The sequence below is a fragment of the Dasypus novemcinctus genome, chromosome 1 (genome assembly GCF_030445035.2).
Source record: "Dasypus novemcinctus isolate mDasNov1 chromosome 1, mDasNov1.1.hap2, whole genome shotgun sequence".
Classification (NCBI taxonomy): Eukaryota; Metazoa; Chordata; class Mammalia; order Cingulata; family Dasypodidae; genus Dasypus; species Dasypus novemcinctus.
In genome coordinates, this window is record NC_080673.1 from 130,319,727 (window position 1) to 130,336,379 (window position 16,653).

The 16,653-nt window shown below is 36.0% G+C and overlaps 1 protein-coding gene across 1 annotated transcript; it reads right to left on the reverse strand.

Annotated features, from left to right (window-relative positions):
- Positions 1–938: 938 nt before the first annotated feature.
- THAP6 (THAP domain containing 6) lies at positions 939–16,622 on the reverse strand. Its single transcript, XM_004472562.5, has 5 exons — positions 16,504–16,622; positions 14,918–15,020; positions 13,283–13,490; positions 9,785–9,910; positions 939–5,127 (listed from the first exon to the last, which is right to left on the reverse strand). The coding sequence occupies exons 2-5, from the start codon at positions 14,995–14,997 to the stop codon at positions 4,873–4,875; spliced, it is 669 nt and encodes a 222-aa protein (XP_004472619.1). The 5' UTR covers positions 14,998–15,020; positions 16,504–16,622; the 3' UTR covers positions 939–4,872.
- Positions 16,623–16,653: the final 31 nt, after the last annotated feature.

The following is a 16,653-nucleotide window of genomic DNA, read 5'->3' on the forward strand; positions in this document are numbered from 1 at the left end:
AGGAGTCTATTGGGCAATAGTCCTGGAGATGGTGGGGAGGGTGTATCTGAGAGAAGTGAAGAGTGTATAAACCTCTACTTCAATAGATATGGAGTTTGGATGGAAAGATTTTGAGTCATCATTATAGGTACAAGGATGGATTCCAATGTCTGAAAAATGCAATATATATTTAGCTTAACATCTGACACCATTTCTGATCTGGTAGTCCTTGCATGAAGCCAAGACTCTCTGTAGAAAGAAAGAGGAATGAGCATATTTTAGAGACACTATGGGGTGAAAGGTATTAAATGAAAGGCCTAATAAAATTACTTTGCAGGAAGGCAATTTTTTTAGGTGTCTGAATAGTTTTTTTGCAGATTATCTGGTTATCACACCAGCATATCTCACATTTTCTATCTTATACAGACTATATTGAATCAAAAAGAGAAGGTTCCAAAATATTATAAACTGTAATAAGTCCCCAACACATAACAGAATTATCTTTGGGAAATTCATCTGAAGGGGGACCTGTTAGAACAGTTTTACTCTGGACTTAGTTGACATATTGCTAAATTCTTCTTTAATGAAGGCATTAGTATAGAGAGTAATCCTGGTTTAAAGCAAAATGGAGAGGAGTGAAAGCTAGTGAGAGTTCAAGGAAGCAATGGACAACCTGATGTGCCACCCAGAATCCCCTTCAGGAACAAATGACTTATTCCTTCAACTGTTGGAGATGCTGCTGGCAGCCAGCCTTCTTCACAAATTGCTTCAGTTGAAGAGAGCTGCCTTGCCCAAGTGTATGCCTTTTTCCTGGGACCGCTCACAACCAATGATTGATTATGCAGGGGCCTATAGGCCCAGCTTTTTTGCCCCAACTCAGGAAAATTCTGGAGCGCTGTGTTTGGGGTCTCCAAGACAATCCCTAGTTTTGGTGATTTGGTAGACTCACAGGACTCAGATTATAGTTGTACTCATAGCTAAGCTTTATTACACATAAAGAATACAGAGTAAAAGAAAAATCAGCAAAGGGAAAAGGTTAATAGTACGAAGTCTGGAGGAAACCAGACACCTGTTTCCAAGAGTTCTCTTCCAGTATAGTCACATGACACACTAAATTTTCCTAGTATGTTGTCCTCAAACCATGACAACACATTTGAAAAGATGCCTACCAGGGAAGCTCATTAGAGATTCAGTGCCCAAATTTCTACTGTGGGCTCATTATGTACTCAAATTCTGGAATCCCAGAAGTAAAGCAGGTGTTCAGTATAAACTTCATTATTTGTACAAACAGTTTAAGCAAATGAACTAGTCTTAGCAGTTTGGGAATGGTGGGAACCCCCCAATATCCATGTTATCAGTTGCCACCCAAAAGCCAATCTTTTAAGTGGCCTTTCTAAGGATAGGAGTCTCAGGCCTGTTTTGTCAACTCTTTTATGCACATATCCCAGCTTCAGAACTTTGTGGGATTGGCTAAGATGCAACCTTTACAGACCTACAAGATGCAGGAGTGGTATTCCCATCTTATCTCCATCTAATTTACTACTCTAGCCCCTGCAAAATTTAGACAGATCCTGCAGAATGAGAGACTCTACTTATTAACTAAGGCAAATTCAACTACATAGTAGCCCTGACTGCAGATGCTGTGCCAGATGTGTTATCTTTGCTACAGCAGATTAACATGGCCATGGGTACACAGACATGGTGGTACATGCTTTTCCATCTTTATTAGAAAACAGGAATAAACAGTTGACCTTCTCATGGAATGAACATTATGTATGTAGTCTTACCCCAAGGCTATGTTAATTCCCCTGCTTCTGCTATAATATAGTTTAAAGAGACCTAGACCAGATAGACATTCTACAGAATATCACTTAGTTCACTGTATCAGTGGATTATGTTACTCCAATGGGATGAACAAGAAGTGACTAGTAAATCTGAGAACTTGATAAAACACATGTGCTCCAAAAGGTGAGAGATAAAATCTAAGTGGGGGACCCCACCACATCAGTAAAATTTTGAGGGGTATCCAGTGATCTGGGGCATGTCTTTAAGCCAGAAGACAAATTACTATCACTTGCATCTCTCCCCATAAAGAAAGAAGCACCATTCTGATAATCCTCTTTGAGTTATGAAGGTAGCATATTGCACACCTGGGAACACTGCCCTCCTCTATATACCAGGTTACGTGAAAGGCTACTGGTTCTGAGTGGGGCCCACATCAGCGAAGGGCTCTGAAGTGGGCCCACATTGTAGAGAAAGCAGATGACCTGTGTCATCTAAGCTGGAAGATTCTATGAAGTTAGAGCTATTGGGAAAGGGAAAAGATGCAGAAGAAATTAAAGCTAAAAACTGAATACATACTCTTCATTTTTTACTGCTCATTTTATTGAATAACTTAAGGTATAAAAACCATGTAGAACACTTTCCTAAAGAAAATCTTTTATTTTTGAAAATGTAATGCATTCTTCACCCCTCAATTATTTCTGTAATACTTTTTTCCTCTTGAAATGAAATATACTTAATATATTCCATCCTTTTATCGAAGACTACAGTATAATTGTGATTATCTTTAGCAACTAAAGTCTATTTTCAAATTGAAACTTGATATAATGAATAATGCCATGTCAAGTCATTTGTAACCTCTTTGGCTGGTTTGGCTCTGGGGTTGAACTGTATATTAGGTTGTTCCAGGATCCAGAGGCCACTCCAATGTTTAAAGAAAACTGAAATCCTTAGGTCAGCCTTGGCTGCCTGAGGAGCCTCTGGATGGGGGGATGACGTTCTCTTCACTCATGGGACAGGTCTACCACAGGCTAGGCTTGAACCCCTGGGAACAGAGGACTGAGGTATATACTGTGTTCAGGCATTTGTGAGGAGGCAGGCAGGGAGGGGACTATTTTTTTTTATGATACATTTCTATTGGTGACCATTACTCCATGAAATAAAGAGCAGGTTAGGTAGCTCTGGGTCCTTGACGATAGCAATATTTTTTCCCCCATAGTTACCTAGCTTTCAGTAATACTAGGTCCATTGAGAAAGAAGACAAAGGCCAAGTTCACTGAGAACACACAAGTGACTGCAGCAACTGCGATAGTGGCAGAAACTTAATTTACTCTTGGAAATCAGACAGGAGAGAACTAGACTTTGGATATATTCTTTTTGGAGATATCCTCTAACTTTTACCCATGAACTGTATTATATTAATTACAGGCTCACAAAAGGGTGAGGGAAAAGTCTCGATCTATATCACAGTATCCCTATAAAAACTAAGATCATACCCAAACTTCCCACTAGTGTCCAGTTTAAATTCACAAGTAAATGATCACTAAAAGAAATAAGGGATAGCTATGGAGAGCTTTTTTTTTTTAAGGTATTAAGAAGGTATGACCTAAATGATTTCCTCTTAGTACAATGCTGATCTCTTAATGTGGGTAAAATTCCATTTAGATGGAAGGTTTGGAATCCTACATAAAAATATAGCATGCATTAAAACAGAAAATTCTTAAATACAAAAAAACCTCAAGTGACCATTACCTTACTGATATTACTATATCACAAATAAAATTACAATGAACTAATGAGCACTAAATGCAATTCATTTCTGGTTAATACACTGAGACAATTCATATGCAAATTCTAACTACTATAGCATGGACTTCTAAATGAAGTTCATCTATATACATGTGCTTCAAAGTAGAATGTGGCTTTGGCTAATAATTTTTATTTTAATCCACAGTATTTAAGATGCTTTATTTTGGTTGCTTTTAATGAGAAATTAGGAGAAAAGCTACTTTCCAACATTTAGATCAATCAGAAAATAGCTAAGAGTTATTCTTTTGAATATTCAGTATAAAACTAGTCTAAAGCTGTTTTACTTAACCATTTCTCTAAATAAAAGCCTCTCAATAGTAATCTACTCTCCTAATTAAAGGGTAATATTATAACTCTTCCTCCAATTCATGTTTCAAGTGGAAGTGCCACAATCAGTAAATTTTAATGTTTTCTTCTACATTTTATATTTTTCAAATGTCAGTAATAACTTTCTGTGAAATACAAAACAGCAATAAAAGTATTCAGCCAGTATTGGCATTCAGATTTTAAAGACATACCTTCATGACAAAATAATAGTCATGAAACAAAATGTAAAGGAGAACTGTCAGATCACAGCAATCAACCCTTTAAAAGTCAGATTTATGATGCTTTTTTGTTTTTAAAGCCATTCTGATTTTATATCATAATACTCCCAGGATGGAAGAATGGTGCATTGTACTGAAAAAAACTGAGACCTCATGAAGGGCCAGTCTTCTTAAACTTGCTCTGAAAATCTTTAAAAGCCAACAGATCTTTACCATATGCTATTCTCAGGGTCAGTACTCTAGGATGACTTACAAAGAGATCCTTTAGTATGACAAAACTAAAGCACCTTGGAGTGGACCCAAGATGGAATAAATGAAGTCTACTTTAGAGTAAAATGCATTTAAGATAAAATTTAATTACTTACCATAAAGTATATATATGAGTAAGGTACTCCTTTGAAGTAAAAAATCTGATGCTGGAAAAGTGTCCAGTTCCTACTACTATAGCAATTAGGGTGATGTGATATCACTTCCTTAGTCCTGTAACATTTTCTTGCCTGTTTCAACATCTTATAATACTGATCTGGCACTAGTTTAGGTCTATAAAAACATAATCGTCACAAGTTACAAACAAACATGATAACTAGCATACATTTCTGTCTTTAAAAAGTCTGGAAAATGACTATAATGCATACTGCTCCAAAGGATCCAAAGAAGTTCCCTATAGCAGGGATATTATTTAATGATGGTAAATGAGAATTATTTTTTAAAAACTGTACCAGTGTCAATTTTAGGTAGAATATAACATGAAATGATTTCATGAAATACAGTCTTGTTCTATACTCTCCTGACAACACTCCCAACAGAAAGCTTCCAGTCTATTTGCTGTTTCTTGGCTGATGAGACATTCATCCTTTAATTCCCTGATTGTCTTCCTCAAAGACTTTTGGAACCGCTTTTCTCGGTCTAAAACATTCCGCAGACTTTCCTTGGCATCCTCTAGCTCGCTGATCACATGATCTAATTTATGCTTAAGTTTCTTTGGACTGTCCATTACACTGTAGCTATGTTCCTGAAAACATAAACACCAAGTTACTTAAACCAGACAGACAGAGTTAGATAAAAGCTATACTAGGCCTTAGCTGTTTTTTCATTTACTATACGTAGAAAAGAACTTTAAGTTAATTATTGGTGATAAGGAGAGGTTTAAAGAACACAGAAAAAGGATGGGGGTAGAAGTAATACTTTGGGTGCCTAGGGCTTTTCTCTTTTTTCTAAGGCTAGGCATTCATGAATGCAGAATATTATGGAAGGGAAGCACTTGTCATCTGGGAGTAGATGTCTGCTATGAACATCATGACACTCTCACGGACTGTAGAACTTTGGTTCTTTAAGTGTGGGGCTGATAAGCTTAATTTTTACCTTTTAAACAAATTGAACTTCTTAAATTTTTAACTGAGTTACTTTACTTTGATGAATTTTTCACTTTATAAGGGATACCAGGAAAGGAGCACAAGGGCAGGTCCTTAGGCTGTGTGTTATGAATTTAGAGAAGGTTCTGGTCTTAGAATTTTAGAGATATAATTTTACCCCTCTCAATATTTATTAGATTATAAATAACTTTACTGGATACTGCCTTTTTTTTTTCATTTGAAAATACAGATAACACATATCTTATAAAGGTTACTTGAAAGTAATTTTGAAAAGTTGTTATTTAATATTACGATTAGTAAAGATGACTTTTACTTCTAGCCGAGATGACGTTAACAGAGACCAGATTGACTCTCCACCTAAAAGATCAAAACATGGAAAAAACACATAAAAATAGTTTTCAAGGTAATGGACATCAGGGAAAGAAGGAATGATCCGTGAGAGGTAGGAAACAAACAAGTTGAGCCCTATGGTCACCCCAGCTTACTACCTTGAGAGGGTTTACAGGCCACAGTGCGAGGAGCGAGACCAGGCAGAGCTTGGAAGACTGAGTTGAGGAGACAGTGCAGAGAGTCTAGGGAGACCAAAGTGGCTAGAATTCAGAGGACCAAGTACTAGAGAGGAGAGAGCTACAGAGAGAGAAGACTGGAGATGTTCAGAGGGTCCCTCCTTGAGCATCCTGCTGAGTAAGATGAGTACATGAATGTCAGGAAAGTATCTGAGGCTGAGGAAAGAACCACTAAAAAAGGTAAGTGCCCTATCCTTACAGAAGGCTGGGAATACTGCCTATTCCTACCAGCCACACTAGGGTATTTCAAGACTCATGGGGCATTAGGAGTATACAAAAGGATCTTGCCTCAGTAGGGGGTAATAATTAGCCCTAAACTGAGCATGGTCTGGTCCATCTAACAAAGCAAAATTTGAAAAGATCAAACTGTTTAAGTAATTTAACTGTATCCTAGAACAAAGCTCAAGAATATAGTATATAAAAATATCCAGTACCCAGCAAGGTAAAATCTACAATGTGTAGAGGGAGCAGATGTGGCTCAAGCAGTTGAGCTCCTGCCTCCAACATGGGAGGTCCCGGTTTAGTTCCTGGTACCTCCTGGGAAAAAAACAAAAATGAACAACAAGCAAAACAAACCAAAAAAACCAACTCAGGGAAACCAATGTGGCTCAGTGATTACCAGCTTCCCACATAAGAGGTCCCGGATTCAATACCCAGTACCTAAAAAAAAAAAGTTAAGTAGAAGCATGGAAGAGATGAAAGAAAAAGACTCAACAGAACACCCAGAGATAAAAACTACAATGTATAAGATGAAAAATACACTGGATGGAATTCATGATAGACTGGACATTTGAGAAGAAAAGATTAGTGAATGCGAAAATATAACAATAGGAACTATCCATAATAAGCCACAGAGAGAAAAAGGAGTATTTAAAAAAAAGAAAGAACAGAGCATCAGTAAATAGTGGCAAAAGTTCAAGCAACGTAATATAAATGCAATTAGAATCCAGGAAGTTGAGATAGAAAAAAAAGTTTAAAGAATTTATGGCCAGAAATTTCCAAATTTGATGAAAACTATAAACCACATGTTTAGAAGTGCAACAAATCCCAATGAAGTCCTTAAGAAACATGAAAAAAAAATGAAACCAAGAAACATAATTATTAAATGAGTCAAAACCAATGGAAAAGAAAAAATCTTAAAAGCAGCCAAAGGAAAAAAGGTTAAATACAAAAGATAAAGAAGTGCGATAGTAAATTTCTCATTGGAAACAATGGACATGAGAATACAATGGAGCAACATTTTAACATACTAAAAAACAAAACAAAACTGTCAACCTAGAATTCAATCTCAAGTAAAAAGATCTTTTAAAAATGAAAGCTAAATTATGACTTTTTCAGACATACAAATGCTAAAAGAATATACAAGAAATGTTAAAGTAAGTCCTTCAGGCAGAAGGAAAATGATACCAGATGGAAATATGGATTTAGACAAAAGAATGAAAAACCTTGGAAATGGCAACTACTTGTGTACATTATAAAATATTTTTCTTATTACTTAAAGCTGTTTAAAAGATAATTTACTGGGAAGTGGATTTGGCCCAATGGATAGGGAGTCTGCCTACCACATGGGAGGTCCAAGGTTCAAACCCAGGGCCTCCTTGACCGCGTGGAGCTGGCCCATGCACAGTGCTGATGTGCACAAGGAGTGCTGTGCCATGCAAAGGTGTCCCCCGTGTAGGGGAGCCCCATGTGCAAGGAGTGCACCCTGTAAGGAGAGCTGCCCAGCATGAAAAAACTGCAGCCTGCCCAGGAATGGAGCCGCACACATGGAAAGCTGATGCAGCAAGATGATGCAACAAGACAAGACACAGATTCCGGGTGCCGCTGACAAGAATACAAGCGGACACAGAAGAACACACAACGAATGGACACAGAGAGAAGACAACTGAGGGGGGTGGGGTGGGTGCAGGGAAGGGGAGAGAAATAAATAAAAAAATAAATCTTTAAAAAGAAAAAAAGATAATTTACTGCTTAAAGAAGAATTAAATCAATGTAGTGTGGAGTTTATACTATATATAAGAGTCAAATACATTAAAACAATAGCATAAACATTGAAAGAACATGAAAGTACACTGTTATAAGATTCTTATTCTATAGGTGAAGTGGTATAATATCACCTGATAAATTAAGTTAAAGATGTCTACTATAAGGCCAAAAGCAAGTACTTTAATAACACACTAAAGAGTGGATACAGAAAAAAACATTAGACAATCTAACATCCATTCCTGATAAAAACTCTTATCAAAGAGAAGAGTACTTCCTCAACCTGATGAAAGGCATTTATATGAAACCTATACTAACATCATGTTTAATAATGGAAGTCTGAGTGCCTTATTCTTGAAATAAGGAACAAGTCATGGATATCAACTCTCATTATCTCTATTCAACATAGATTTGGAGGTTCTAGCCATGGCAATAAAGTAAGAAAAAGAACGAAAGGCACCCAAATTGGAAAAGAGGAATTAAAATTGCTTTTACTCACAGACAACATGATCATCTATGAGGAAAATCTGATCATTTTTACAAAAAAGCTTCTATAACTAAAATATGAGTTTAGCAAATCTGCCAGATATAAGATTCATATAAAAAAATCAATTGTATTTCTACATGCTAACAGCAAACAAAACAATTCCATTTAAATAGAATCCAAACATATGAAATACTTAGGGAGATCTCTAACAAAAAAATATGAAAGATCCATACACTGGAAACTATAAAACATTGCCGAGAGAAGTTAAAGAATACCCACATAAATGGAGACATGTCAAGTTTATGGGTCGATGTACTATTGTTGACACATCAATTCTTCCCAAATTAATTTTTAGATTTAACATAATCCCAGTCAAAATTCCAGCAGGCTTTTTGTTAGAAATTGGCAAACTGGTTCTAAAGTTCGTATAAAAATGCAAAGGATGGGAGTGGGTATAGCTCAGTGGTTGAGGGCATGCTTCCTATGTACAGGGTTCCAGGTTCAGTCTCTGACACCTCCTTTTTAAAAACAAAAAAGCAAAGGACCAAGAATACCAAAAAAATTTGAGTAAAAATGAAAAAAAAATCCATGGAATGGCACTACACAGTGGGCCCCTTAAGTTAATCCAAGGACTATAGTTAATTGTGTAATTATAAATGTGCATTCATCATTTCTAACAAATGTACCCACAAATGCAAAATGTTAATAGGTATAAGGGAATACTATATTTTATGCATAATCGTTTTGTAAACCCACATCTTTAATAAAAATAAGATATAAAAAGTTATTATAAAGATGCAGTAATCAAGATAGTAAAACAGACTGGGTTTCAGGGCTTACTCTAATACTAACAAGCAATGAAAAGAAAAAATAAATGCAAGCTTGAATACTCTATGCGTACAACTGTTCTTCAAGAATACTACAAGAATTCTATTTTTATTACGCATTTCTGTGCAGAAAATGTAGTACCTAAAGGGAGGAATTATTACATTTTCTTGGTAGAAACATTTCTGTGAATGCATTCTTTGAATTTTAAATATGCAACTGAAGGATTAACTACCTCCCTCTATGTTATTGTACATATATAATTTATAATGATGCTGGGAAGCAATATTATTTCTGGACATTATATATTAAAAACAAATTTCAAACATCTAAACCTCTAGTTCTTAGGTAAGATTCTACAGAATTATATCCTAATGGAGAGGACATACTCATCTTAAAAGTATCAATATTAGCTGAGTAAGTAATTTTACTTACAAAAATGAACTGGGATTGGAATTCTTCAAAACATGAGGAAGCACCAACAAGCTGGTGATTGTGGTTTGTAACTGGAAGTGTTTTGAGGGTGAAGTTTTTTCTATAATGAAGCTTTTCTCTTTTCCCCTGTTAAGAACAGTTAATAACAATCATTACAGATACTTCTGTCCTTTTAAAATTTTTATTCCTTCTTAATTTTGTGCAGTCAAGTAAATGCAACATATATTTTCATGGAAATTGCTTTTAAAAGTAAATAAATTTTAAATCCCACTAAGATTATTTTAAATGGACTTTGCAAAAATAATTACAAAGTTTATCTGGAAACACAGATTTCCATAAAAAACAAAACTGATAATGAAGCGTGATATGCCCTGTTAGATTTTAGAAATATATAACATAATAATGATAGTTAAAATAGTGTGTTACTTTCTTAGAACTAGACAGAATATCTAGAAATAGAAAAAATAGATATAACCTTTAGGATATGATAAAAAAGGGCATTTTTAAAGAAGTGGAGAAAGACTACAAATCATGTTAAGTTGAATAAATAAGACAAAGTTATTTCCTTTACATATAATACAATGCACATGTACTGAAAATTAATGTAAAAATGAAAACCACAGGAACTAGAAAAAATACAGAAACTATATAACCATAAAGAAAAACTCATAATTAGAACTAAAAAAAATTTCAACTGCAACATAGATGGAAGTTAAATTACTATATCCTCAACACAGTTTTTATAAAATAGCAAGATAAAGAGTAAAATAGAAGAGTATCTGAACAAGAAACTCAAAGAAGAAACACAAATGTCTAATAAAAACATGAGAAAATGTATAAACTCATTAGTATTCAAAGATAAATCAAAATGATAGCCATTTCACCTATCAATTTTAGCAAAGGTTAAAAAGCAAACTAATACCAAGTGTTAAGGTGGACAGGCACTCTTATTTACAGTTAGTAGGGGAGAAGATGGGTACAAACTCTCTGGGAGCTTCTGGAGATCTGTATCAAAAGGAAGAGTCTTAAAAATAGGTATAATCTTTGAACCAGCAATTTTATTTTCAGGAATTTAGTTAAAAAAATAAGGAAATGTACAAAGATAAAGCTATAATAATGTTAGTCACAGTGCTGTTTAAAATAGTGAAAGATAACTTAAACATGCAATTTTAACCAAGGAAACTATTGTTCATACAAAGGATGGCATTAAGTGTTCTATAAAACTGACACTACCAAGTACTGGCAAGTATGTAGAACCAGAGGAACTTTCATTTGCTGATGGTGGGAATATAAATTTGTAAACCACTTTGGAAAACAATGGCAATATCTATTCAGTTGAACACATATATCCAAAGGACCCAGAAATTTCACCTCTAACAGAAATCATACATACCCCCTACAGAAATGTGTACATAAGCGCACCAAAAGGCACAAAAATGTTTGTAGTTGCACCATTCATACTAGCCCCACAGTGAAAACCACCCAAATAAAAACGAACTGAATGGAAAAATTATAATTTATAAAACAGAATTTATATAAGGAAAAGAAATGGACTACTACTACATGCTACATGGATACATCTCACAAACTGTTGAGGGAAAAAAGTTGGAGTACATACTGTATACATAATATACATACCATTTATGTAACTGATGGTGAGAAAACGATTGGGGGTGTTATGACTAGGAAGGAGAATGAGGGAGGTTTTGGGGGTCACTGATAATGTACAGTTATGGCATGCACACTTTTCCCTACATTAAGTTATACTTCAATATACCGTTTACTTAATAAATTGATGATCTATATAACATGATCATAGATCTGTGTCATAATTACTTAGGATGCTTGTTAAAAAGCAGAGTCCTGGACCCGAATCCAAACTTACTGAATCAAATTCTCTGGAAGTGGGGAATAGGATTCTGCATTTTAAACAAGCTTCCTAAATAATTCTTATGTAGACTAAAGTTTGAGAGCTATTGTTGTGGAAAAATATTTAATGTCATGGAAAGTAGTTAAAGAGTGTGGAGCCAAAATGCCTGAGTTCAAATCTAACCTCTGTCATTTAATGATGCTGTGATCCTGAAGAAGACATTTCACCTCCCTGGACCTCAGTGTTCTAGAGTGGTAAAATGAGAATAATAGTATTTATCTCATACAGTTATTACAAGGATTACATGCGTTAATAAATATAAAGTGCTTAGAATTATGCCTGGTTCAGCGTAAGTACTATATAAACATTAGCTATTATTAAGTTAAAAAAAGGAAGAAAGGAAGAAAAGCAAAGGAATTCTATTTTTATAAAAACATCCATATAGAAATATAGATGAATTTATGCATACACACACACTCAAATGACTGGGATATCAAAATGTTAACAGTATTATCTCTGCACTATGTGATTATTGTTTTCTTTTTTGCTTACATCTAACTTTCTATAATGAATATATTTCTTTGTTATAAGGAAAGAGTTCTTAGTTAGTAACTTATGGTTTAGTTGATTTAATATGCCCACATTTCTTAAGATCTTCTTAACATTAGAGTTAGATGACATCCTGCTGGTAGGAAAAAAAACTTGCGAGAATATTGCACAAGGTATTGTACATTTATTAATATGGAACAAAGTGAGGCACAGTTTCTACTTTATCACTCAGGCATTGCAATATAACCAACTGCAGAGACTAATAAAGACCACATGGTAGCAAGTGCACTCTGGACTACTTTCCTTATTTCCAGCTGTCAGGAAGAAAATACCTGTCAATGGAGGCCTTATTACTATTGTTGTGGGAAACCACACACACTTCCTCAATTTTCCACATTGGAACAATCAATGAATCAGTCTACAGCTTCTGGGAGCAAACACATTTTCAGATATGTGATATCAGGAGAGTTACTAAGGGTGAGGCATTCAACCTATGGCACTAATATGCCTGAGAACAAACAGAATTCAACTACAGTTTACTTACACAATGATTTTATTTTGTTTTTTTCTGAGCTTTTTCCTTTTCTTCTCTTGTTATAATCTGGTTCGTTTTTTCCCTTTAATACTACCTAAGCTTTAAACTTGTGTGTTTGCAGCGCTGAGAAGTACAAGGTGATCTGATACTGTTAGTGGCTCTGTTCTTGACTTCTATTCCAGTGTAAGGAGAACTGCCAACTCATACCTTCAATTCAACTTATGTTAACCTCCATTTTTAGGCCCAAATCTTGAGTTATGCAAACTCTTACAGTCGGTCCACTTAACTGAACCTTAGTACTGTACAAATATTTATGAGTGACTACTGGTAAAATACTCCAAACTGCACATTAGAAATAACTGAAGCAGCAGTCTACAAATTTAAAAACTCAAGGAATGGACTTCACATGAATCAGCAAATAGTATAAATGTTAACAAGAGCTGTGAAGGTTCTTCAGTAACACTATATTGACCCTTCCTAACACTAAACCATGATTCAGGGTTGAAACTGAATAATGCTGGTAAGCAGTATCTCATAAACAAACCTGTAAGTGAGACGGGGAATCAAAAATAGAAGGTACCACTCCAGGTTTGAGTTTAATATTTGGAGCACTTCTGTCAAAATCTGTCTTCTTAAAGTGCCTTGAACACAATACATCTCCTTTTTTAGGCTCCCAAATGCCTGCAGCATTCACATCAAGTCTTTTCATTGCTAATACCCACTTTCTTTTGATATTTTCATCTGTAGGAAATCTAGAAAAAAATACCAAAGATATTAAAAAATTAAACTGTATTGATATATACTTGAATTAATTCAACTGTTACTAAATTCATCTTTTACTAGTTTGTTAAACTCTTGGAAACTGCAATAGTCAGGAAACCACCATGATTCATCCTTTTATAACTTTCAATTTTAATATTTAAAGTATTCTGCCAATCATATAGTTCAGGCATACGGCACTTATTTCAAGTCTTCTCATATTATAAGGAAGAAAAGTTTCAATGGTTATTTAACACCTTATAGTAAGACCCACAACTGATGGTTTTTCATCTATAGATGATGATGAATATCATTTGGGCCTTCTATCTGAAGAGATGTAGAATTCCTCCCTGATGAAGAGAGTCCCTTGTACTTTCATTCTTCTATCGGCATCAAAAAATTACTTACTACAGTACTCAATACATAACTATAATGTTTAGTGAATGAAGAGAACAGCTACAGAGTTTGGAGTTCTGGAGATGACAACTATTTTGAGAAATCTAGACGGCACTGATAATATTTTTTCCAATTTCCCAAGCTGGTTCAAATTCTTTTTGGAATAAGATAGGGTATATATACTCATTTAAGAAAAAATTTATTGTGGCAACTATATGTATAAAACACAATTTGCCATTTTAACCATTTTAAAGTGTACAAGTCAGTGGCATTAACTACCTTTACAATGTGCTACCATCATCATCTATTGCCCAATCTTTTCCATTACCCCAAACAGAATCTTTGTACCCTTAAAGCAATAATTCCCCATTTTTCTCTTTCCCCAGTAACCTAACCTCTAATCCACTTTCTGACTCTATGAATTTGCCCATTCTAGACATTTCATTTAAGTGGCATCTATGTTCTTGTTTTTGATTTCTTAATACCTAGCAAAGTAGCTAGATCTTTTTCTAGTACATAAAATAATGGCTGGCACAAAAGTAACAAAATAAACCTTTATAAATGATTATTAAAACTTATTACTCCTCTCTCTTGACAGAACAGCTAAAATACTACATTAGGATCAATGATTTATCTGCAATACAGCCAAAGAACCCTTGGTCTGAACTTGTAATTTATATTTTTTCTAACTTAAGCTTAATCTATTTCTAAACAGAACATATTTGGGCAAAGATCCTTTATTCAGACAGTAAACTCCATGTTAACACTGAATTTCTTTGAAGGTATGTAAGAATGCAAATAATAGCAAAAGTGGGTTTGATGTATTTTAACCAGGCTGATACCTTGGGAGGTATCATAAACATTAACTAAATGATAAAAGTGTAAAGGAATCCCTGCCACTGCCAATTTAACTAAACAGGTTATTTAAAAAGGACTCAGGAACTAAAGTTCAAAACTGAAGATTTAAGCACTGTGTTTTGTTTTTTTAACAGTCAAAAGTACTCTGTTTACAGTAAAATCTTACACGTGAAATGTCAGTCCTTTTAACTTGGAATTTGGCAAACAGCGAGAAGCACATCCAATGGCCGAGCAACATTTCACCATGATTTTAGTAAATCATAACAGAACTGAAAGAAAATTAAAATGGTAGGTGTTAGTAACTTCAAAGCTAGGGAGGACCATATTTAACTTGCCCAGTATGTTTTTGGAAACATAAGCACATTATGTTAGAAAACCAAAGACAAATATTTTCTTCCAACACCAGCCTGCTTTGCTTATAACATTTGTCCAGAGGCTTAGCACTTTAATAAGGAGTCATATCTAGCTGTGCATCTTGAGGGGTCTGATTTCACTTTTGTAGATCTGTATATCTCTTTTTTTTTTTTCCTCTGTCTTTTATTTATTTTTATTTGCTTTTAAATTTTTTTATTTAATTCATTTTTTAAAAAAAAATTACATTCAAAAACAAAATTACATAAAATTATGTAAAAAAATTACATAAAAAAATTAAAAAAAAAAAATTACATTCAACCCCACCGCCCCCACCCCCCACTCCCCCCACAGCAACACTCTCCTCATCATGACACATCCATTGCACCTGGTAAGTACATTTCTGGGCATCGCTGCACCCCATAGTCAATGGTCCACATCACAGCCCACACTCTCCCACGTTCCATTCAGTGGGCCCTGGGGGGATCTACAATGTCCCGTAGTTGTCCGTGAAGCACCACCCAGGACAGCTCCAAGTCCCGAAAACGCCTCCCCCTCTCATCTCTTCCTCCCATTCCCTGCACCCAGCAGCCACCATGGCCACCCTTCCCACACCAATGCCACATTTTCTCTGTGGACATTGGATTGGTTGTGTCCATTGCACATCTATGTCAAGGGGGGGCTTAGATTCCACATGGATACTGGATGTAATCCTCTTCTACAGGTTCTTAAAGCTACCTCGTTCCCTCCTGCTACAAGGCCTTTGCACATGCCTGGCATGCTAACTCACACTTAACCTTCAGCTCTCACAGAAACCTTCCCTAACACCCAGATGAAGTCAGATCCCTTCAAACAGCCTTTCGCAGAACACATACCTCTCCTTCCTAGCACTGCTCAAAGTTGTAATCTTAACGCGTATTTCACTGATGCTCTCATTAATGCTTTTCTCCCCCACCAGTCCTTGAGTTCCATGACAGCATGGTGGGGCGTGTCTGTTTTTTTTTCTCACTTTTTATCCCCACGGCTTATCTGGCAACTAGCACATAATAAGCGGAAATACACATTTTGAATGAATGAAGAGCAAGTAAAGGGGAGGAGGACAAGCTTCACTTCTCTGAGGGAGAAGCTCTCTCCAGCGCAGTGGCTTCCACTATCTGCTCGCGCACCCGTACACACTAGGAGCTCAAGTAGCCCGGCCGAGCTCCGCCCCTTTCTCGTGGCCCCGAGGGACAGTGGGAGGGGCCGCCTAGTTACAGGTGTCGATGCGGCCGGAGAGCGTCCCTTCTTTAGGGGCCGGCGGGCCTCTCCGTGCCGCTGCGATCCTCCTCGCTCCAAACCACGTCCCGGGGTTTGGGCGGGTAGCGATGGGGAAAAAAGAAGAGGCCACCTAAGCGTTATTACCGTTAGCAGCGGAGGCAGAAACAAACGTCCACGACAGAGATTGCCTTTCCCTTCGTTTCCGCCCCGTCGTCCCGGAAGCCGGAAATCCGGCTGCCCCGGGTCACGTGCTCAGCCGCCATATTGGCTTTCGTGGCTGCTGTAGCCGGGAGG